Source organism: Rhinoderma darwinii, unplaced genomic scaffold, assembly GCF_050947455.1.
Source record: "Rhinoderma darwinii isolate aRhiDar2 unplaced genomic scaffold, aRhiDar2.hap1 Scaffold_590, whole genome shotgun sequence".
Lineage (NCBI taxonomy): Eukaryota > Metazoa > Chordata > Amphibia > Anura > Rhinodermatidae > Rhinoderma > Rhinoderma darwinii.
Window position 1 is genome coordinate 113,001 of NW_027464144.1, and position 26,199 is coordinate 139,199.

General features: G+C 46.2%; 1 protein-coding gene across 1 annotated transcript in view; it reads right to left on the reverse strand.

Moving 5' to 3' along the window:
- The window catches only part of STARD10 (StAR related lipid transfer domain containing 10), a 38,176-nt gene extending 11,983 nt beyond the window's left edge, over positions 1–26,193 (reverse strand). The window contains exons 1-3 of the mRNA XM_075848966.1: positions 25,969–26,193; positions 7,820–7,967; positions 6,033–6,136 (exon numbers count right to left, since the gene is read on the reverse strand). Coding sequence (XP_075705081.1) covers positions 6,033–6,136; positions 7,820–7,967; positions 25,969–26,127 — 411 coding nt within the window. The 5' untranslated portion in view covers positions 26,128–26,193. The remainder of the gene's footprint in view (positions 1–6,032; positions 6,137–7,819; positions 7,968–25,968) is intronic.
- Positions 26,194–26,199: the final 6 nt, after the last annotated feature.

Here is a 26,199-nt window from a genome sequence, read left to right on the forward strand (position 1 = left end):
GGTTATACCAGCATGCTCCATATCACTATATACAAGAAGATGTATAACTTATACCAGCTGTACATATATAATTATATATAGAAGATACCCAGGTTATACCAGCATGCTCCATATCACTATATACAAGAAGATGTATAACTTATACCAGCTGTACATATATAATTATATACAGAAGATACCCAGGTTATACCAGCATGCTCCATATCACTATATACAAGAAGATGTATAACTTATACCAGCTGTACATATATAATTATATACATAAGATGCCCGGGTTATACCAGCATGCTCCATATCACTATATACAAGAAGATGTATAACTTATACCAGCTGTACATATATAATTATATATAGAAGATACCCAGGTTATACCAGCATGCTCCATATCACTATATACAAGAAGATGTATAACTTATACAAGCTGTACATATATAATTATATACAGAGGATACCCAGGTTATACCAGCATGCTCCATATCACTATATACAGGAAGATGTATAACTTATACCAGCTGTACATATATAATTATATACAGAAGATACCCAGGTTATACCAGCATGCTCCATATCACTGTATACAGGAAGATGTATAACTTATACCAGCTGTACATAGATAATTATATACAATACCCAGGTTATACCAGCATGCTCCATATCACTATATACAAGAAGATGTATAACTTATACCAGCTGTACATATATAATTATATACATAAGATGCCCGGGTTATACCAGCATGCTCCATATCACTATATACAAGAAGATGTATAACTTATACCAGCTGTACATATATAATTATATATAGAAGATACCCAGGTTATACCAGCATGCTCCATATCACTATATACAAGGAGATGTATAACTTATACCAGCTGTACATATATAATTATATATAGAAGATACCCAGGTTATACCAGCATGCTCCATATCCCTATATACAAGAAGATGTATAACTTATACCAACTGTACATATATATAATTATATACAGGAGATACCCAGGTTATACCAGCATGCTCCATATCACTATATACAAGAAGATGTATAACTTATACCAGCTGTACATATATATAATTATATACAGAAGATACCCAGGTTATATCAGCATGCTCCATATCACTATATACAAGAAGATGTATAACTTATACCAGCTGTACATATATATAATTATATACATAAGATGCCCGGGTTATACCAGCATGCTCCATATCACTATATACAAGAAGATGTGTAACTTATATCAGCTGTACATATATAATTATATACAGAGGATACCCAGGTTATACCTGCATGTTCCATATCACTATATACAGGAAGATGTATAACTTATACCAGCTGTACATATATAATTATATACAGAAGATACCCAGGTTATACCAGCATGCTCCATATCACTATATACAAGAAGATGTATAACTTATACCAGCGGTACATATATAATTATATACAGAAGATACCCGGGTTATACCAGCATGCTCCATATCACTATATACAAGAAGATGTATAACTTATACCAGCTGTACATATATAATTATATACAGAAGATACCCAGGTTATACTAGCATGCTCCATATCACTATATACACAAGAAGATGTATAACTTATACCAGCTGTACATATATAATTATATACAGAAGATCCCCAGGTTATACCAGCATGCTCCATATCACTATATACAGGAAGATGTATAACTTATACCAGCTGTACATATATCATTATATACAGAGGATACCCAGGTTATACCAGCATGCTCCATATCACTATATACAAGAAGATGTATAACTTATACCAGCTGTACATATATAATTATATACAGAAGATACCCAGGTTATACTAGCATGCTCCATATCACTATATACACAAGAAGATGTATAACTTATACCAGCTGTACATATATAATTATATACAGAAGATCCCCAGGTTATACCAGCATGCTCCATATCACTATATACAGGAAGATGTATAACTTATACCAGCTGTACATATATCATTATATACAGAGGATACCCAGGTTATACCAGCATGCTCCATATCACTATATACAAGAAGATGTATAACTTATACCAGCTGTACATATATAATTATATACAGAAGATACCCAGGTTATACCAGCATGCTCCATATCACTATATACAAGAAGATGTATAACTTATACCAGCTGTACATATATAATTATATACAGACAATACCCAGATTATACCAGCATGCTCCATATCACTATATACAGGAAGATGTATAACTTATACCAGCTGTACATATATCATTATATACAGAGGATACCCAGGTTATACCAGCATGCTCCATATCACTATATACAAGAAGATGTATAACTTATACCAGCTGTACATATATAATTATATACAGAAGATACCCAGGTTATACCAGCATGCTCCATATCACTATATACAAGAAGATGTATAACTTATACCAGCTGTACATATATAATTATATACAGACAATACCCAGATTATACCAGCATGCTCCATATCACTATATACAGGAAGATGTATAACTTATACCAGCTGTACATATATAATTATATACAGAAGATACCCAGGTTATACCAGCATGCTCCATATCACTATATACAAGAAGATGTATAACTTATACCAGCTGTACATATATAATTATATACAGAAGATACACAGGTTATACCAGCATGCTCCATATCACTATATACAAGAAGATGTATAACTTATACCAGCCGTACATATATAATTATATACAGGAGATACCCAGGTTATACCAGCATGCTCCATATTACTATATACAAGAAGATGTATAACTTATACCAGCTGTACATATATAATTATATACAGAAGATACCCAGGTTATACCAGCATGCTCCATATCACTATATACAAGAAGATGTATAACTTATACCAGCTGTACATATATAATTATATACAGAATATACCCAGGTTATACCAGCATGCTCCATATCACTATATACAGGAAGATGTATAACTTATACAAGCTGTACATATATAATTATATACAGAATATACCCAGGTTATACCAGCATGCTCCATATCACTATATACAGGAAGAAATATAACTTATACCAGCTATACATATATAATTATATACAGGAGATACCCAGGTTATACCAGCATGCTCCATATCACTATATACAAGAAGATGTATAACTTATACCAGCTGTACATATATAATTATATACAGAAGATACCCAGGTTATACCAGCATGCTCCATATCACTATATACAAGAAGATGTATAACTTATACCAGCTGTACATATATAATTATATACAGAAGATACCCAGGTTATACCAGCATGCTCCATATCACTATATACAAGAAGATGTATAACTTATACAAGCTGTACATATATAATTATATACAGAGGATACCCAGGTTATACCAGCATGCTCCATATCACTATATACAAGAAGATGTATAACTTATACCAGCTGTACATATATAATTATATACAGAAGATACCCAGGTTATACTAGCATGCTCCATATCACTATATACACAAGAAGATGTATAACTTATACCAGCTGTACATATATAATTATATACAGAAGATCCCCAGGTTATACCAGCATGCTCCATATCACTATATACAGGAAGATGTATAACTTATACCAGCTGTACATATATCATTATATACAGAGGATACCCAGGTTATACCAGCATGCTCCATATCACTATATACAAGAAGATGTATAACTTATACCAGCTGTACATATATAATTATATACAGAAGATACCCAGGTTATACCAGCATGCTCCATATCACTATATACAAGAAGATGTATAACTTATACCAGCTGTACATATATAATTATATACAGAAGATACCCAGGTTATACCAGCATGCTCCATATCACTATATACAAGAAGATGTATAACTTATACCAGCTGTACATATATAATTATATACAGACAATACCCAGATTATACCAGCATGCTCCATATCACTATATACAGGAAGATGTATAACTTATACCAGCTGTACATATATCATTATATACAGAGGATACCCAGGTTATACCAGCATGCTCCATATCACTATATACAGGAAGATGTATAACTTATACCAGCTGTACATATATCATTATATACAGAGGATACCCAGGTTATACCAGCATGCTCCATATCACTATATACAAGAAGATGTATAACTTATACCAGCTGTACATATATAATTATATACAGAAGATACCCAGGTTATACCAGCATGCTCCATATCACTATATACAAGAAGATGTATAACTTATACCAGCTGTACATATATAATTATATACAGAAGATACCCAGGTTATACCAGCATGCTCCATATCACTATATACAAGAAGATGTATAACTTATACCAGCTGTACATATATAATTATATACAGAAGATACCCAGTTTATACCAGCATGCTCCATATCGCTATATACAAGAAGATGTATAACTTATACCAGCTGTACATATATAATTATATACAGAAGATACCCAGGTTATACCAGCATGCTCCATATCACTATATACAAGAAGATGTATAACTTATACCAGCTGTACATATATAATTATATACAGAAGATACACAGGTTATACCAGCATGCTCCATATCACTATATACAAGAAGATGTATAACTTATACCAGCCGTACATATATAATTATATACAGGAGATACCCAGGTTATACCAGCATGCTCCATATCACTATATACAGGAAGATGTATAACTTATACAAGCTGTACATATATAATTATATACAGAGGATACCCAGGTTATACCAGCATGCTCCATATCACTATATACAAGAAGATGTATAACTTATACCAGCTGTACATATATAATTATATACAGAGGATACCCAGGTTATACCAGCATGCTCCATGTCACTATATACAAGAAGATGTATAACTTATACCAGCTGTACATATATAATTATATACAGAAGATACCCAGGTTATACCAGCATGCTCCATATCACTATATACAAGAAGATGTATAACTTATACCAGCTGTACATATATAATTATATACAGAAGATACCCAGGTTATACCAGCATGCTCCATATCACTATATACAGGAAGATGTATAACTTATACCAGCTGTACATATATAATTATATACAGAATATACCCAGGTTATACCAGCATGCTCCATATCACTATATACAAGAATATGTATAACTTATACCAGCTGTACATATATAATTATATACAGGAGATACCCAGGTTATACCAGCATGCTCCATATCACTGTATATACAAGAAGATGTATAACTTATACCAGCTGTACATATATAATTATATACAGAAGATACCCAGGTTATACCAGCATGCTCCATATCACTATATACAGGAAGATGTATAACTTATACCAGCTGTACATATATAATTATATACAGAGGATACCCAGGTTATACCAGCATGCTCCATATCACTATATACAAGAAGATGTATAACTTATACCAGCTGTACATATATAATTATATACAGAATATACCCAGGTTATACCCACAAGCTCCATATCACTATATACAAGAAGATGTATAACTTATACCATCTGTACATATATAATTATATACAGGAGATACCCAGGTTATACCAGCATGCTCCATATCACTATATACAAGAAGATGTATAACTTATACCTGCTGTACATATATAATTATATACAGAAGATACCCAGGTTATACCAGCATGCTCCATATCACTATATACAGGAAGATGTATAACTTATACCTGCTGTACATATATAATTATATACAGAAGATACCCAGGTTATACCAGCATGCTCCATATCACTATATACAGGAAGATGTATAACTTATACCTGCTGTACATATATAATTATATACAGAAGATACCCAGGTTATACCAGCCTGCTCCATATCACTATATACAAGAAGATGTATAACTTATACCAGCTGTATATATATAATTATATACAGGAGATACCCAGGTTATACCAGCATGCTCCATATCACTATATATTCGCAGGTTACATACAAGGTTACACAGCATAGCTCATGTTATAGCATTCTGTATAATGTAGAACACACACTTACTGCATGTTTGACAGAGTAGTTCATGATGATGAAATCATTCCCCATTGGTAGCCAGGAGCGCAGTGTGATGACATCACGATTCTTTAATGGTTTTGGACACTTCCCTAAGGAGAAATGGCAGAAAATGGAAAGGATTCAGCTGCTGATGAACCTCCTTTGAAAGAAAAAGAGGGAGATTCATGCCTATCAATACCTTGTAGTGGACTGTGAGGAGCAGGAGAGGACTGGGCTTGAGGAGGGAGGAGGAGGAACACTATGATAGCTGTTGGTGTAGTAGAATATTTGGTGCCAATTGTGAGATGTGACATTAGGAAGCACCAAATATCCAGAACTGCAGAATATCCATTGACGTGGAACAGGTGCAGGCGAAGGTAGGCGCCCGTCTAGAGCAATGTGTGGCATTATTAACAAGAGACACTGTGTGGCACTATCTACAGGGTGCATTGTGTGTGGCAGTTTCTACAGGGGGCACAGTGTGTGGGTGTTTCTACACTGTGTGGTACTATCTACAGGGTGCATTGTGTGTGGCAGTTTCTACAGGGGGCACAGTGTGTGGGTGTTTCTACACTGTGTGGTACTATCTACAGGGTGCATTGTGTGTGGCAGTTTCTACAGGGGGCACAGTGTGTGGGTGTTTCTACACTGTGTGGTACTATCTACAGGGTGCATTGTGTGTGGAGGTTTCTGCAGGAAGCAGTGTGTGTGTCACTATCTATAGGGGCACTATGTGGCAGAATCTACACGGGCATTGCATGCAGCACTATAAACGAGGCACTGCATGTGGCACTTTCTACAGGAGCTTTGTGTGGCATTATGAATAAGGGGCACTGTATGGTACTATTTACAAGGTGCACTGCGTCGCACTATATATAGACGGCACTGTGTGTGGCACTATCTACCGAAGGGACTGTGTGTGGTTCTTTCTACAGGGGGCACACAGTGTGGCACCATCTACAGAGGGCACTGTTTGGTGCTATCAACAGATGGCACGGTCTACCAAGGGCACAGTGCATTGCCCTTTCTACAGGCGGCACTGGATCTGTGTTACTATCGACAGGGACACTCTGTGTTCCTTTCTGTAGGAGCACGGTTTTGCACTACTTACAGGGGGCATAGTATGTGTCACTTTCTATAGGGGGCACTGTGTCACTTTCTATAGAGGGCACTGTGTGTACTGTCTACAGGGGGAACAGCATGTGGTAATTTCTAAAGGGGGCACAGTGTGTTACTTTCTATAGGGGGCACTGTGAGTCACTTTCTATAGGGGGCACTGTGAGTCACTTTCTATAGGGGGCACTGTGTGTCACTTTCCAAAGGGAGCACTGTGTATGGCACTGTCCATAGGGGGCACTGTGTGTAGTACTGTCTACCGATAGACCTGTGTGGCACGGTCTACAGAGGGCACAGCATGTGTCACTTTCTATAGAAGGCACTGTGTGGCACTTTCTATAGGGGGCACTGTGTGGCACTTTCTATAGGGGGCACTGTGTGGCGCTGTCTACAGGGGGCACAGCCTGTGTTTGGTGCTTGACTTCTATGGGGCACAGCTTGTGGTACTATTTTTAGTTGGCACTGTTTGGTGCTTTATTTTAAGGGGGCACAGCGTGTGGCACTATATTTATTGGGCACTGTGTGTGTGACACGATTGTTTTTGTGGGGCATAGAGTGTGACACGATTGTATTCACGGGCATAGTGGGGGTGGCACAGTTTGCTTAATCTGTCTATGGCACCTAAATATCTTGTCCCGGCCCCGACAGGGATGATAAGAATGTTATTATAATCTTACATGCGTAATATCCAATATCTGCATTAACGGTCAATTTCCCAATATCAAAAGTCTCGATGACGTTTGTGTCCCATTTCTTGCGATATTCAACATCATGTAGAACGTCATAAAGGATCTCAGCGGAGACGTCTTTACAATCCATCCGGCACTGCAGAGATCAGACAAGAGAGAGCGGTCACTATATATATATATATATATATATACACACACACACACACACACACACACACACACACACACACACACACACTGTATATAAGGCATCTTCATAGCGTGGTCACTATATATATATATACACACTGTATATAAGGCATCTTCATAGCGTGGTCACTATATATATACTGTATATAAGGCATCTTCATAGCGTGGTCACTATATATATACTGTATATAAGTCATCTTCATAGCGTGGTCACTATATATATACTGTATATAAGGCATCTTCATAGCGTGGTCACTATATATATACTGTATATAAGGCATCTTCATAGCGTGGTCAGTTACTGATCCCCAGAGCTTACACTAATCCTTCAGATCACCCCCACAGCTCAGGTGCACATTTTTGCAGCTCTCAGTCCTCTGCAGACTCCAGGCCAGATTATGTGTCTCCAGAAGACAGGATTACACAGATTAGCGCATTGATACTGAGACATTAATCCCCGGATTACACATCCAGGGGGGAGAGATCTGCAGATCTAGATTGAAATTACCTACAGACATTTGCAACTTTAAAGGGCAACTCCATTCTTAATACATCGTCCCTCGTATTCCGGTGCTTTGTGAGCAGCCGAGTTACATTGCGACCATGTTCCTGTAGACAGATTCCCCCACTACTGACATTAAACAAAGCCCCCGCTGTCACTGAGTGCCCCCTATATAGCAGAAACTCAACACCGGCATCTCACGGACATCATCCTAAAAAACATCTCAATAAAACTCATCTTTATCTGTCACCAATAATCTGCCCAATTTATAGTTGGAGCATTAACTGCACGCACGCACGCACACACACACACTCCTCCTGTCCTGTATACTGGGTGTAATTCTCAGTATCTGTATATACGGACACTGCACAGTACCACTTCTCCAGTCCTGTATACTGGGTGTAATTCTCAGTATCTGTATTATTCTGTATATATATGGACACTGCACAGTACCACTCCTCCTGTCCTGTATACTGGGTGTAATTCTCAGTATCTGTATTATTCTGTATATATACACTGCACAGTACCACTCCTCCTGTCCTGTATACTGGGTGTAATTCTCAGTATCTGTATTATTCTGTATATATATACACTGCACAGTACCACTCCTCCTGTCCTGTATACTGGGTGTAATTCTCAGTATCTGTATTATTCTGTATATATGGACACTGCACAGTACCACTTCTCCTGTCCTGTATACTGGGTGTAATTCTCAGTATCTGTATTATTCTGTATATACACTGCACAGTACCACTTCTCCTGTCCTGTATACTGGGTGTAATTCTCAGTATCTGTATTATTCTGTATATATACACTGCACAGTACCGCTTCTCCTGTCCTGTATACTGGGTGTAATTCTCAGTATCTGTATTAGTCTGTATATATGGACACTGCACAGTACCACTTCTCCTGCCCTGTATACTGGGTGTAATTCTCAGTATCTGTATTATTCTGTATATATGGACACTGCACAGTACCACTTCTCCTGTGCTGTATACTGGGTGTAATTCTCAGTATCTGTATTATTCTGTATATATATACACTGCACAGTACCACTTCTCCTGTCCTGTATACTGGGTGTAATTCTCAGTATCTGTATTATTCTGTATATATATGGACACTGCACAGTACCACTTCTGTCCTGTATACTGGGTGTAATTCTCAGTATCTGTATTATTCTGTATATATACACTGCACAGTACCGCTTCTCCTGTCCTGTATACTGGGTGTAATTCTCAGTATCTGTATTATTCTGTATATATATATACACTGCACAGTACCACTTCTCCTGTCCTGTATACTGGGTGTAATTCTCAGTGTCTGTATTATTCTGTATATATATACACTGCACAGTACCACTTCTCCTGTCCTGTATACTGGGTGTAATTCTCAGTATCTGTATTATTCTGTATATATATATATACACTGCACAGTACCACTCCTCCTGTCCTGTATACTGGGTGTAATTCTCAGTATCTGTATTATTCTGTATATATATATACACTGCACAGTACCACTTCTCCTGTCCTGTATACTGGGTGTAATTCTCAGTGTCTGTATTATTCTGTATATATATGGACACTGCACAGTACCACTCCTCCTGTCCTGTATACTGGGTGTAATTCTCAGTATCTGTATTATTCTGTATATATATATATACACTGCACAGTACCACTCCTCCTGTCCTGTATACTGGGTGTAATTCTCAGTATCTGTATTATTCTGTATATATATACACTGCACAGTACCACTTCTCCTGTCCTGTATACTGGGTGTAATTCTCAGTATCTGTATTATTCTGTATATATATGGACACTGCACAGTACCACTCCTCCTGTCCTGTATACTGGGTGTAATTCTCAGTATCTGTATTATTCTGTATATATATATATACACTGCACAGTACCACTTCTCCTGTCCTGTATACTGGGTGTAATTCTCAGTATCTGTATTATTCTGTATGTATACACTGCACAGTACCACTTCTCCTGTCCTGTATACTGGGTGTAATTCTCAGTATCTGTATTATTCTGTATATATATACACTGCACAGTACCACTTCTCCTGTCCTGTATACTGGGTGTAATTCTCAGTATCTGTATTATTCTGTATATATGGACACTGCACAGTACCACTTCTCCTGTCCTGTATACTGGGTGTAATTCTCAGTATCTGTATTATTCTGTATATACGGACACTGCACAGTACCACTCCTCCTGTCCTGTATACTGGGTGTAATTCTCAGTATCTGTATTATTCTGTATATATATATATACACTGCACAGTACCACTTCTCCTGTCCTGTATCCTGGGTGTAATTCTCAGTATCTGTATTATTCTGTATATATATACACTGCACAGTACCACTTCTCCTGTCCTGTATACTGGGTGTAATTCTCAGTATCTGTATTATTCTGTATATATATATATATATATATACACTGCACAGTACCACTTCTCCTGTCCTGTATACTGGGTGTAATTCTCAGTATCTGTATTATTCTGTATATATGGACACTGCACAGTACCACTTCTCCTGTCCTGTATACTGGGTGTAATTCTCAGTATCTGTATTATTCTGTATATACACTGCACAGTACCACTTCTCCTGTCCTGTATACTGGGTGTAATTCTCAGTATCTGTATTATTCTGTATATATATATATACACTGCACAGTACCACTTCTCCTGTCCTGTATACTGGGTGTAATTCTCAGTATCTGTATTATTCTGTATATATATATATATACACTGCACAGTACCACTTCTCCTGTCCTGTATACTGGGTGTAATTCTCAGTATCTGTATTATTCTGTATATATGGACACTGCACAGTACCACTTCTCCTGTCCTGTATACTGGGTGTAATTCTCAGTATCTGTATTATTCTGTATATATGGACACTGCACAGCACCACTCCTCCTGTCCTGTATACTGGGTGTAATTCTCAGTATCTGTATTATTCTGTATATACACTGCACAGTACCACTTCTCCTGTCCTGTATCCTGGGTGTAATTCTCAGTATCTGTATTATTCTGTATATATACACTGCACAGTACAACTTCTCCTGTCCTGTATACTGGGTGTAATTCTCAGTATCTGTATTATTCTGTATATACACTGCACAGTACCACTTCTCCTGTCCTGTATACTGGGTGTAATTCTCAGTGTCTGTATTATTCTGTATATATATGGACACTGCACAGTACCACTTCTCCTGTCCTGTATACTGGGTGTAATTCTCAGTATCTGTATTATTCTGTATATATGGACACTGCACAGTACCACTTCTCCTGTCCTGTATACTGGGTGTAATTCTCAGTATCTGTATTATTCTGTATATATGGACACTGCACAGTACCACTTCTCCTGTCCTGTATACTGGGTGTAATTCTCAGTATCTGTATTATTCTGTATATACACTGCACAGTACCACTTCTCCTGTCCTGTATACTGGGTGTAATTCTCAGTATCTGTATTATTCTGTATATATATACACTGCACAGTACCACTTCTCCTGTCCTGTATACTGGGTGTAATTCTCAGTATCTGTATTATTCTGTATATATGGACACTGCACAGTACCACTTCTCCTGTCCTGTATACTGGGTGTAATTCTCAGTATCTGTATTATTCTGTATATATAGACACTGCACAGTACCACTTCTCCTGTCCTGTATACTGGGTGTAATTCTCAGTATCTGTATTATTCTGTATATATAGACACTGCACAGTACCACTTCTCCTGTCCTGTATACTGGGTGTAATTCTCAGTATCTGTAGTATTCTGTATATATACACTGCACACAGTACCACTTCTCCTGTCCTGTATACTGGGTGTAATTCTCAGTATCTGTATTATTCTGTATATATATACACTGCACACAGTACCACTTCTCCTGTCCAGTATACTGGGTGTAATTCTCAGTATCTGTATTATTCTGTATATACACTGCACAGTACCACTTCTCCTGTCCTGTATACTGGGTGTAATTCTCAGTATCTGTATTATTCTGTATATACACTGCACAGTACCACTTCTCCTGTCCTGTATACTGGGTGTAATTCTCTGTATATATATATATAGACACTGCACAGTACCACTTCTCCTGTCCTGTATTCAGTATCTGTATTCTTCTGTATATACACTGCACAGTACCACTTCTCCTGTCCTGTATACTGGGTGTAATTCTCAGTATCTGTATTATTCTGTATATATAGACACTGCACAGTACCACTTCTCCTGTCCTGTATACTGGGGGTAATTCTCAGTATCTGTATTATTCTGTATATATACACACTGCACAGTACCACTTCTCCTATCCTGTATACTGGGTGTAATTCTCAGTATCTGTATTATTCTGTATATATACACACTGCACATTACCACTTCTCCTGTCCTGTATACTGGGTGTAATTCTCAGTATCTGTATTATTCTGTATATATATACACACTGCACAGTACCACTTCTCCTGTCCTGTATACTGGGTGTAATTTTCAGTATCTGTATTATTCTGTATATATACACACTGCACATTACCACTTCTCCTGTCCTGTATACTGGGTGTAATTCTCAGTATCTGTATTATTCTGTATATATATACACACTGCACAGTACCACTTCTCCTGTCCTGTATACTGGGTGTAATTTTCAGTATCTGTATTATTCTGTATATATGGACACTGCACAGTACCACTTCTCCTATCCTGTATACTGGGTGTAATTCTCAGTATCTGTATTATTTTGTATATATGGACACTGCACAGTACCACTTCTCCTGTCCTGTATACTGGGTGTAATTCTCAGTATCTGTATTATTCTGTATATATATATACACTGCACAGTACCACTTCTCCTGTCCTGTATACTGGGTGTAATTCTCAGTATCTGTATTATTCTGTATATATGGACACTGCACAGTACCACTTCTCTTGTCCTGTATACTGGGTGTAATTCTCAGTATCTGTATTATTCTGTATATACACTGCACAGTACCACTTCTCCTGTCCTGTATACTGGGTGTAATTCTTAGTATCTGTATTATTCTGTGTATATATGGACACTGCACAGTACCACTTCTCCTGTCCTGTATTCTGGGTGTAATTTCATATTATTATTATCCTGCATATATGGACACTGCAGTGTTTCTTCCTCCCATAGACAGTAGTGCAGCCTGTGATCACTATTAGTGTTTCTTCCTCCCATAGACAGTAGTGCAGCCTGTGGTCACTATTAGTGTTTCTGCCTCTCATACAGTAGTGCAGCCTGTGGTCACTATTAGTGTTTCTTCCTCCCATAGACAGTAGTGCAGCCTGTGGTCACTATTAGTGTTTCTTCCTCCCATAGACAGTAGTGCAGCCTGTGGTCACTATTAGTGTTTCTTCCTCCCATAGACAGTAGTGCAGCCTGTGGTCACTATTAGTGTTTCTTCCTCCCATAGACAGTAGTGCAGCCTGTGGTCACTATTAGTGTTTCTGCCTCCCATAGACAGCAGTGCAGCCTGTGGTCACTATTAGTGTTTCTTCCTCCCATAGACAGTAGTGCAGCCTGTGGTCACTATTAGTGTTTCTGCCTCCCATAGACAGCAGTGCAGCCTGTGATCACTATTAGTGTTTCTTCCTCCCATAGACAGTAGTGCAGCCTGTGGTCACTATTAGTGTTTCTGCCTCTCATACAGTAGTGCAGCCTGTGGTCACTATTAGTGTTTCTTCCTCCCATAAACAGTAGTGCAGCCTGTGGTCACTATTAGTGTTTCTTCCTCCCATAGACAGTAGTGCAGCCTGTGGTCACTATTAGTGTTTCTTCCTCCCATAGACAGTAGTGCAGCCTGTGGTCACTATTAGTGTTTCTTCCTCCCATAGACAGTAGTGCAGCCTGTGGTCACTATTAGTGTTTCTTCCTCCCATAGACAGTAGTGCAGCCTGTGGTCACTATTAGTGTTTCTGCCTCCCATAGACAGCAGTGCAGCCTGTGGTCACTATTAGTGTTTCTTCCTCCCATAGACAGCAGTGCAGCCTGTGGTCACTATTAGTGTTTCTTCCTCCCATAGACAGTAGTGCAGCCTGTGGTCACTATTAGTGTTTCTGCCTCCCATAGACAGCAGTGCAGCCTGTGGTCACTATTAGTGTTTCTTCCTCCCATAGACAGCAGTGCAGCATGTGGTCACTATTAGTGTTTCTGCCTCTCATAGACAGTAGTGCAGCCTGTGGTCACTATTAGTGTTTCTTCCTCCCATAGACAGTAGTGCAGCCTGTGGTCACTATTAGTGTTTCTTCCTCCCATAGACAGTAGTGCAGCCTGTGGTCACTATTAGTGTTTCTGCCTCTCATAGACAGCAGTGCAGCCTGTGGTCACTATTAGTGTTTCTTCCTCCCATAGACAGTAGTGCAGCCTGTGGTCACTATTAGTGTTTCTGCCTCTCATAGACAGCAGTGCAGCCTGTGGTCACTATTAGTGTTTCTTCCTCCCATAGACAGTAGTGCAGCCTGTGGTCACTATTAGTGTTTCTGCCTCCCATAGACAGTAGTGCAGCCTGTGGTCACTATTAGTGTTTCTTCCTCCCATAGACAGTAGTGCAGCCTGTGGTCACTATTAGTGTTTCTGCCTCTCATAGACAGCAGTGCAGCCTGTGGTCACTATTAGTGTTTCTTCCTCCCATAGACAGTAGTGCAGCCTGTGGTCACTATTAGTGTTTCTGCCTCTCATAGACAGCAGTGCAGCCTGTGGTCACTATTAGTGTTTCTTCCTCCCATAGACAGTAGTGCAGCCTGTGGTCACTATTAGTGTTTCTGCCTCCCATAGACAGTAGTGCAGCCTGTGGTCACTATTAGTGTTTCTTCCTCCCATAGACAGTAGTGCAGCCTGTGGTCACTATTAGTGTTTCTGCCTCCCATAGACAGTAGTGCAGCCTGTGGTCACTATTAGTGTTTCTGCCTCTCATAGACAGCAGTGCAGCCTGTGGTCACTATTAGTGTTTCTTCCTCCCATAGACAGTAGTGCAGCCTGTGGTCACTATTAGTGTTTCTGCCTCCCATAGACAGTAGTGCAGCCTGTGGTCACTATTAGTGTTTCTTCCTCCCATAGACAGTAGTGCAGCCTGTGGTCACTATTAGTGTTTCTGCCTCCCATAGACAGCAGTGCAGCCTGTGGTCACTATTAGTGTTTCTGCCTCTCATAGACAGTAGTGCAGCCTGTGGTCACTATTAGTGTTTCTGCCTCTCATACAGTAGTGCAGCCTGTGGTCACTATTAGTGTTTCTTCCTCCCATAGACAGTAGTGCAGCCTGTGGTCACTATTAGTGTTTCTGCCTCTCATAGACAGTAGTGCAGCCTGTGGTCACTATTAGTGTTTCTTCCTCCCATAGACAGCAGTGCAGCCTGTGGTCACTATTAGTGTTTCTGCCTCTCATAGACAGTAGTGCAGCCTGTGGTCACTATTAGTGTTTCTTCCTCCCATAGACAGTAGTGCAGCCTGTGGTCACTATTAGTGTTTCTGCCTCCCATAGACAGCAGTGCAGCCTGTGGTCACTATTAGTGTTTCTGCCTCCCTCCCCCGGACTCAGGGTCTTGGACAGAAGGACATTTGGTTCTTAGAATTACCCATTAACCCTTTGAGGCCCGGGCTGCGCGCTGACACACGGCGCTATCTTCTCCGCTACCTCGCGCTTTGTCGCACTTCTCTGTATCTCACGTCTATTATCAGTAAATTTCAAATCAGGATATAAAATAAAGTTCTGCAACTTTCTAATAAAAAAATTTTAATTCCACATTCTCAAGATTTCTGCTTGCTGTCAGTGAATGAACATTCTTGTTGACATTTAAGGTATGTTCACACGCAGTGGTTTCAGACATAATTCGGGCGTTTTACGCCTCAAATTACGCCTGAATAAAACGCCCATAATACGCCTACCAACATCTGCCCGTTGCTTTCAATGGGATTTACGATGTTCTGTTCACACGAGCCGTTATTTTACGCGTCGCTGTCAAAATATGGCGCGTAAAATGACGGCTCGTCAAAAGAAGTGCAAGAGACTTCTTGGGACGTTTTTGGAGGCGTTTTTCATTGACTCCAGTGAAAATCCTTTCCAAAAACGGGCGTAAAAAAGCCGCGAAAAACGCGAGTTGTTACAAAAAGGTCTGAAAATCAGGATCTGTTTTCGCCTGAACACCGCTCCGTATTTTCAGCCTCTGGAGTTAAACAGCAATGATCCCAGTCAGTGGCAGCAAGCAGAGATATTGAAACGGTTGAAGAATTGAAACACAAAGTGTATTAGAAAGTTGCAGAACATCTCATTATACAATGACGGAGCGCGATTTCCTACGCTGGCACTAGTGACATCATGCCACGTGGCACGCACCCCCCCCCACGGGCCGGATGTTCTCCGCCGACTTCCCTCCGGTTCACGATGCGACAAATCAGTGAAACCGCAATAGGAACAAGAGGTAATGCTGCAGGGCGGTGCGCCCCTTTAAGGAGTAGGCCTCTGTCCGGGGATGGCACCTGCTGCCCGTGTTTACGTTGTCTGACGGCTCGTGTTGGCGCAGCGCCGGCCTCCATGTTGCGGCACGGTGTCACGCACGCCTCGTTCTGTCCCTGCGGATGGGATGTTGCCGGGCAGGGAAGAGATGCTCTGTGTTACCAGGCAACGGCGATGGAAACACTTAACCCTGCGTGTGCTGCAGAAGTGCTGGAGATGCCCCTGCCAGGCAGGGGGAGGGGTGGGGACCCCCGGGCTGCGCCCATTATCTATTCAGGACACTGGTCGCAACTTCTGATGAGCGTCCCTGATTGCGGAGCATCAACGGGCCATGGCGAGGGCAGTGACTGCAGCGCTGGGGATTTAAAGGGGAAGTCCGGATAGCTGTGAGGGTGGAAGCTACCTGTCATGGCGGACACCTCCCTCCCAGGACCCCTCGCTGCCTGTAATAGCGGACACCTCCCTCCCAGGACCCCTCGCTGCCTGTAATGGCGGACACCTCCCTCCCTGGACCCCTCGCTGCCTGTAATGGCGGACACCTCCCTCCCAGGACCCCTCGCTGCCTGTCATGGCGGACACATCCCTCCCAGGACCCCTCGCTGCCTGTAATGGCGGACACCTCCCTCCCAGGACCCCACGCTGCCTGTAATGGCGGACACCTCCCTCCCAGGACCCCACGCTGCCTGTAATGGCGGACACCTCCCTCCCTGGACCCCTCGCTGCCTGTAATGGCGGACACCTCCCTCCCAGGACCCCTCGCTGCCTGTAATGGCGGACACCTCCCTCCCAGGACCCCTCGCTGCCTGTCATGGCGGACACCTCCCTCCCAGGACCCCTCGCTGCCTGTAATGGCGGACACCTCCCTCCCAGGACCTCACGCTGCCTGTAATAGCGGACACCTCCCTCCTAGGACCCCTCGCTGCCTGTAATGGCGGACACCTCCCTCCCAGGACCCCTCGCTGCCTGTAATGGCGAACACCTCCCTCCCAGGACCCCTCTCTGCCTGTAATGGCGGACACCTCCCTCCCAGGACCCCACGCTGCCTGTCATGGCGGACACCTTCCTCCCAGGACCCCACACAGCCTGTAATGGCGGACACCTCCCTCCCAGGACCCCTCGTTGCCTGTAATGGCGGACACCTCCCTCCCAGGACCCCACGGAGCCCTTGCTGCCTGTAATGGTAGACACCTCCCTCCCTGGACCCCACGCTGCCTGTCATGGCAGACACCTCCCTTCCAGGACCCCACGGAGCCCTCGCTGCATGTAATAGCGGACACTTCCCTCCCAGGACCCCACGCTGCCTGTCATGGCGGAGACATCCCTCCCAGGACCCCACGGTGCCCTCGCTGCCTGTAATGGTGGACACCTCCCTCCCAAGACCCCACAGCGCCCTCGCTGCCTGTAATGGCGGACACCTCCCTCCCAAGACCCCACAGCGCCCTCGCTGCCTGTAATGGCGGACACCTCCCTCCCAAGACCCCACAGCGCCCTCGCTGCCTGTAATGGCGGACACCTCCCTCCCTGGACCCCACAGAGCCCTCGCTGCCTGTAATGGCGGACACCTCCCTCCCTGGACCCCACAGAGCCCTCGCTGCCTGTAATGGCGGACACCTCCCTCCCTGGACCCCACAGAGCCCTCGCTGCCTGTAATGGCGGACACCTCCCTCCCAGGACCCCACAGAGCCCTCGCTGCCTGTAATGGCGGACACCTCCCTCCCTGGACCCCACAGCGCCCTCGCTGCCTGTAATGGCGGACACCTCCCTCCCAGGACCCCAGAGCCCTCGCTGCCTGTAATGGCGGACACCTCCCTCCCTGGACCCCACAGAGCCCTCGCTGCCTGTAATGGCGGACACCTCCCTCCCAGGACCCCAGAGCCCTCGCTGCCTGTAATGGCGGACACCTCCCTCCCACGGGGCCCTCGCTGCCTGTAGACGGGCGCAATACCGGCGGCTCAACGCTTCAGCAATATATCGGTCATCGAAAAGTGGTTTCCATCAGTTTCCTGAACTTCAAAACTTCGGAATAAAACGTCATGAATGTCGCCAAATGTGCGAGAAGTAATTTTGTCGCTCATGTCGGACGTCACGTGACCTCTTACCCATTATTCGCACGTTTTTTTTAGCTATGACTCAAGTTGTGATTCCCAAGTTGTCCTCGACATGATGGCGAAAAAAGCTGACCGCAGGTTTTCGTGTGGTGGTCATGTGACGGTCACGCTCCGTGTAAGGATGTACTACTTCTTCTCCTCATCATCTCCTCTCCCTCCTGTACGGCCGGACACGTTCTCGTCATCTTACCAGAATTGTGCGTCGTGTCCTCGATGTCACCGCAGCGTCACGTGACCCCTCTGACGTGCGATCTGACAATGCGCCCGTCAACCTTGAGCAAACACGGACAGGCCCCTGAGAATTAACCGCTTCACTACTGGTCCCTGCATCACCCTTTAACCCTTGCAGCGCCCGCTCATCACCACACCGATGTTTATAAAAGTCTGACCAGCCGCCCCCACCCACCGCTCACCTACAGGGACTGGTAATGGTGCAGAATAGATTGCAAGCTTTCCAGGCTAACTCAGAGCCGCCAGCATTGGTGTAACTACAGGGGGCGCAGGAGTTACATTGTGGCCCTGCAGCCTGGGGGGCCCGATGAGGAGAGTAGTGCTAGTAGTGAGAGATGAGAGAGATGAGAGATGTTGCATTTGGGCCCAGAAGCTTTAGGTCGCACCTCTGGAGACTCCATCTTTGAACAGCGCAGGGTTAACCCTGCTACTTCTCCGTGCAGCACTGGTATCTGGGTGGAGTCCGGAATATTCTCCACCACGAGTGATATCGGAAAAACCTCCAGCAGTCAGGACATCCGGACACACAGCACTGCACCGCATACCCAACGCCGCACTGCACGCCCAACGCCACACCGCACGCCCAACACAGCACTGCACGCCCAACGCCACACCGCACGCCCAACACCGCACCGCACGCCCAACACCGCACCGCACGCCCAACACCGCACCGCACCGCACACCCAACGCCGCACCGCACACCCAACGCCGCACCGCACGCCCAACGCCGCACTGCACGCCCAACGCCGCACTGCACGCCCAACAGAGCGCCCAACACCGCACTGCACGCCCAACACAGCACTGCACCGCACACCCAACGCCGCACTGCACCGCACACCCAACGCCGCACTGCACGCCCAACGCCACACTGCACGCCCAACACAGCACTGCACCGCACACCCAACGCCGCACTGCACGCCCAACAGAGCGCCCAACACCGCACTGCACGCCCAACACAGCACTGCACCGCACACCCAACGCCGCACTGCACCGCACACCCAACGCCGCACTGCACGCCCAACGCCACTCTGCACGCCCAACGCCACTCTGCACGCCCAACGCCACTCTGCACGTCCAACACCGCACACCCAACACCGCACTGCACGTCCAACACCGCACACCCAACACTGCGCGTCCAACACCGCGCCGCACGCCCAACACACTCATCACACTACACACCAAACACTGCGCTGGACACCCTCGTACTGTCCTGCTGTATGAATCAGGTGAACACCGACACTAAACAGGGATTAGCCGCCATCTATGATGCCTGCCGCCGGTCTTTATAAGTGGGGGGGGGGCAGCTCTCGCAGTATTCGCGGCTCCCTCCGGTCAGTGGAGTTGCGGCTTTATACAGGATGATGCAGTGAATATCCCGGACCCCCCAATACCATTAATGCAGCAACATAGGACGGGGGGAGGGACCACTGCAAAAATAGGAAAACGTGAAATTCAGGGTTCTAGGAAAGCTGAGTGACAACCCCGATGCAGCTGTAATGGCGGCCATGTTATACCCAGCTCTCCCAAAACCAGATTAAAACTACAACCACGTGACGCCTCCATGACTGCACAATACAGCCCTGTCAGGTACAGAGGGAGCGGCGCCGGGGTACCGGGTCACGTTACATGACAGAACCGGTCCGTCCGGTCTGCGGTGGGTGTGGGGGGGGGGGCAGCGCTTATAATCTGATCTGCATATAGAAGTTCTTCCAGTTTATCACAGCGGGGGAGGGGACAGGTCATTTACCAGAACACCGAGAACGGAAAACACCTGCGCCAAACCAGAACATGAGACCGTGTATCTAAGCCTATCATGTGTGATACTGTCTGCTGAGCTGTGTATCTAATCCTATCATGTGTGATACTGTCTGCTGAGCTGTGTATCTAATCCTATCATGTGTGATACTGTCTGCTGAGCTGTGTATCTAATCCTATCTTGTGCGATACGTTCTGCTGAGCCGGTGACTACATTATGTAGCAGTGTTGTCTCGGTGTAGACTGGGTCTTGCTGCTACTTGTAGTTCCCCCCGGCTGGATCATGCAGTGTATCCCCCGTGGCGCCGCTGCTCTCCTCCTCCCACACATGTTTCTCCTGCTCCAAAAATATCCTCAATCTGCTCCAATGTCGTCCCCGCGCAGCTGCTCCTGCGGGTCTGAGGCCGGTATTATCCGCCACGCTGCCGTCACCCGGGACAATGCAACCATAGAAACCGTCAGGAGAGCGCCCGGCGCGTCCTCCATCACCCGACCGTCTCCTCTGCAGGCACCCATGTCTTAAAGGGGCCCTACCCTATAATATAGAAGATACGCAGCCCCCGTGGGACTATTATCGGAGCACTACAAGGTGTACGGGGAACCATTCCAATAATAACACGAGGGGCCAATACTAAAATCATCATTAGTGGCTCCAAAAAGACTAAAACATTCACCACTTATGGGTCCGTCCTTCTGTCATGTCGGCTGCATTGTCTATTGGAGTCTGTGGGAGTCAGAAATCCATCTCCTGCCTTATCACAGCCCCCGGGTACCGTTCTATCCACCCCCATACTCTACACTGCAGCTCTGCTTACTCAGATTGGCTGCTGTTTATAAAAGAGTCAGTAGTGAGGATGAAGGGTGTAAGTGCAGAGTCCCTGGGTCCGAGGCTGCACCAAACGTTGATTCTTTAGCTGGTTGTGTGCTCCTGGGAAGACGCTCTGCGCGCCGCAATCCCGAGACGCTGCGCGCGCCGCGCTCCCGGGACGCTCCGCACGTGGTGCTCGTGGGATGCTCTGCACGCCTGAGACGCTCCGCACGTCGCGCTCCCGAGACGCTCCGCACGTCGCGCTCCCGAGACGCTCCGCACGTCGCGCTCCCGAGACGCTCCGCACGCCGTGCTCCCGAGACGCTCCGCACGTCGCGCTCCCGAGACGCTCCGCACGTCGCGCTCCTGAGACGCTCCGCACGTCGCGCTCCTGGAATACTCTATGTAAATGAGTCATTTCAGCTTCAGAACGTCGTGCAGGAAATCGCGCCAGTCATTTCCTCCGGGGTCTTACTTGTGAGACGCTCTGCAGGATCCCGGCGGGGGCTCGGGCAGCAGGAATATTAAACATTTATACAGTCAGATGTAACGGATCCGGAAGGCGAACCTGGGAAGATCCGCAGCACAGCGACATTATCCCCCCGGCCCCTGCTGGTCACGTCACGGACATTAGATGGTGGCCACATGGGCAGGGCAATGTCTGGCTCCAGGGGGGGGCAGCGCCGGCACCACCTCATCCACGGCGGGTCGAGGACATTCAACTTAACCGATCCCCATTTTTCCTTAAGGTTATTCGGCCAGTGGTGGGTAATGGTGGGCATAAAACCAACGCAATCCAGGGACCCTCCAAAGTCCATGGCTGGTAATAGAAGCCTTCACCTCTGATGACCCACAGTACCCGCGCCCAGCCCATTAATGACGGGTACCAGGACAGAGGTCAATGCCAACATCATCCTACGGTCTATTCTGCAATGACATTTTTCGGAGACTATCATTGAGGACATCGCCTTGTTGTGGCCCCGATACTCCAGACGATGATCTAACATGGGATTGATGGGTTCTTAAATTGAGCATTAGGAGACCCCCATTAATGTATAGATCAGTCTTTAGGACAAATTCTAGGAGCCCATCAGTAATACATGGACCAGTCCTTACACCAAGCACTAGAAGGCCACCATTAATGTATAGACCAGTCCTTAGGCCAAGCTTTAGGATCCCACTGCTGACACATTAGACCAGCCCTTAGACCAAGATCTTGGAGCTCCCCACGAATATATGGACCAGGTCTTAGGCCAAGGTCTAGGACTCCGGAATTAATAGATGGATCACTTCTTAGGTCCGGCGCCAAGAAACTACCGCTACAATTGGACCAGACCGGCCTCCCGGGCCGGCACCAGGCAGGCAGCGGCCTCCCGGGCCGGCACCAGGCAGGCAGCGGCCTCCCGGGCCGGCACCAGGCAGCCAGCGGCCTCCCGGGCCGGCACCAGGCAGCCAGCGGCCTCCCGGGCCGGCACCAGGCAGCCAGCGGCCTCCCGGGCCGGCACCAGGCAGCCAGCGGCCTCCGGGTGGAGGATCCGTTAATTGGAAAGTTTCACTAGTGAGAAAGCTCCTTCAAAAGAAGTTACAGAACTGGTTCCTCGGGGTGTCATCCGGCTCGGCCAAAGCACACAGGAAACGAACCTACCCCAAATACGGCACGCGGTGACGAAGAGCGAAGCCGCCGGAAAACACACCCGGAAACCTAAACCGGTGAACTCCGTTTAACCCTTGCCTGGGCCACCATCATCCCATTATAACCTGTTACACCAGTGCGGTCAGACAGAGCACGGCAATCACCGCTGGGCCGGCACGGAAAAAGGAAATTCTGCAACAACCGGCGTCACCGATAAAGAAAATAGTGCGGCCTTGAGCCGGCGAGTCCCTGAGTGACTGCGCGCAAATCTATTACAGTCAACGGAATCCAACCAGGACACGAAACGGGTTTATATCATCGAGAAATGAACAGAGATGAACTTATAATCACCCCAAACCTGCCGGTGACCCGAAGCAAAGAGACGAAGAGCTGAACCGGTCATAGAGCCGGGCTTTACAGCCACCTACAGACGCTGTGCACTCAGAGATGAGCCCCTACTGGGGACAACAACCCCCCACATCGTGTATACTGGAGGTCATCGCACGTCTCCCCCCCCCCCCACATCACGTATAACGGAGGTCATCGCACGTCCCCCCCCCCCCCCACATCACGTATAACGGAGGACATCGCACGTCCCCCCCCCACATCACGTATAACGGAGGACATCGCACGTCCCCCCCCCCACATCACGTATAACGGAGGACATCGCACGTCCCCCCCCCCACATCACGTATAACGGAGGACATCGCACGTCCCCCCCCCACATCACGTATAACGGAGGACATCGCACGTCCCCCCCCCACATCACGTATAACGGAGGACATCGCACGTGTCCCCCCCCCACATCACGTATAACGGAGGACATCGCACGTCCCCCCCCCCACATCACGTATAACGGAGGTCATCGCACGTCCCCCCCCCCACATCACGTATAACGGAGGTCATCGCACGTCCCCCCCCCACATCACGTATAACGGAGGACATCGCACGTCCCCCCCCCCCCACATCACGTATAACGGAGGACATCGCACGTCCCCCCCCCCCCACATCACGTATAACGGAGGACATCGCACGTCCCCCCCCCCCACATCACGTATAACGGAGGACATCGCACGTCCCCCCCCCCCCACATCACGTATAACGGAGGACATCGCACGTCCCCCCCCCCCACATCACGTATAACGGAGGACATCGCACGTCCCCCCCCCCCACATCACGTATAACGGAGGACATCGCACGTCCCCCCCCCCCACATCACGTATAACGGAGGACATCGCACGTCCCCCCCCCCCCACATCACGTATAACGGAGGACATCGCACGTCCCCCCCCCCCCACATCACGTATAACGGAGGACATCGCACGTCCCCCCCACATCACGTATAACGGAGGACATCGCACGTCCCCCCCCACATCACGTATAACGGAGGACATCGCACGTCCCCCCCCACATCACGTATAACGGAGGACATCGCACGTCCCCCCCCACATCACGTATAACGGAGGACATCGCACGTCCCCCCCCCACATCACGTATAATACACACACACTATACTATTATACACACACACACACACACACACTTGTCCTTATATTACACTATATATATATATATAGATCACCCACACACTTATGCCAAAGCTATAGAATTGTAAAGTCGCCTATACACAGCGATACACATATACAATCCTGCACAGTGATCCAAAAACCCTTCACAGTCACATAGTAACGAACACACATGACCCAAACCCCGGAGTAACAACCGTTCCGGCCAAAGATCTCCCCTCCCGGCACCAGAGGGAACTGGTGGCGGCTCCTGCCAACCAGGGACACAATGTGGGGATTGCTCCCTGTCCTCAGCGTCAGAGGAAATCTCCTCATTGCATGCATTGTAACCACCAAAATCTGTCCTCAGCAGACACAAAGTAACGGCAGAGGCGCAGGAGCGGCAGAGGCGCAGGAGCGGCAGAGGCCAGGAACGGCAGAGGCGCAGGAACGGCAGAGGCGCAGGAACGGCAGAGGCGCAGGAGCGGCAGAGGCGCAGGAGCGGCAGAGGCCAGGAACGGCAGAGGCGCAGGAGCGGCAGAGGCGCAGGAGCGGCAGAGGCCAGGAACGGCAGAGGCGCAGGAGCGGCAGAGGCCAGGAACGGCAGAGGCCAGGAACGGCAGAGGCGCAGGAGCGGCAGAGGCGCAGGAGCGGCAGAGGCCAGGAACGGCAGACGCACACGATAGATGAAATGGGATCAAGTGGGATTATAGATCTACGGCAATAACTGGAATCCCACCCAATAGACATAGTAATAATGGGAACCAGGACCCAATACACAGCGAGGACTACACCAGACCCCGTCACACACTGTAACGACTAGGACTAGAGCTCAGCGGACACTGTAACAACTGGATCCGGATTTAAACTGATACATCGCGGCCAATGAACCCTCCCGGCAGATACACAGTAACGGCTGGTGCTGACCTTGATCTTGTGCAGAGCCCTCTCCTCCTCCAGGATCTGCACCCACACCGTGATGCCGGAGCGGTTATACGTCAGAGTCCACCCGGCCTCAGAGTGACAGTCAGTCCTGAAGTTCTGGAAGTCCCGGTCATCTGGGATCTGGACGCTGTCCCGGGACATGATGACAGGTGCTGGATGAGCCGCTCACACAATACTCGCAGGTCTGGGGCTCTGCTCAGGCTGCACGTCCAT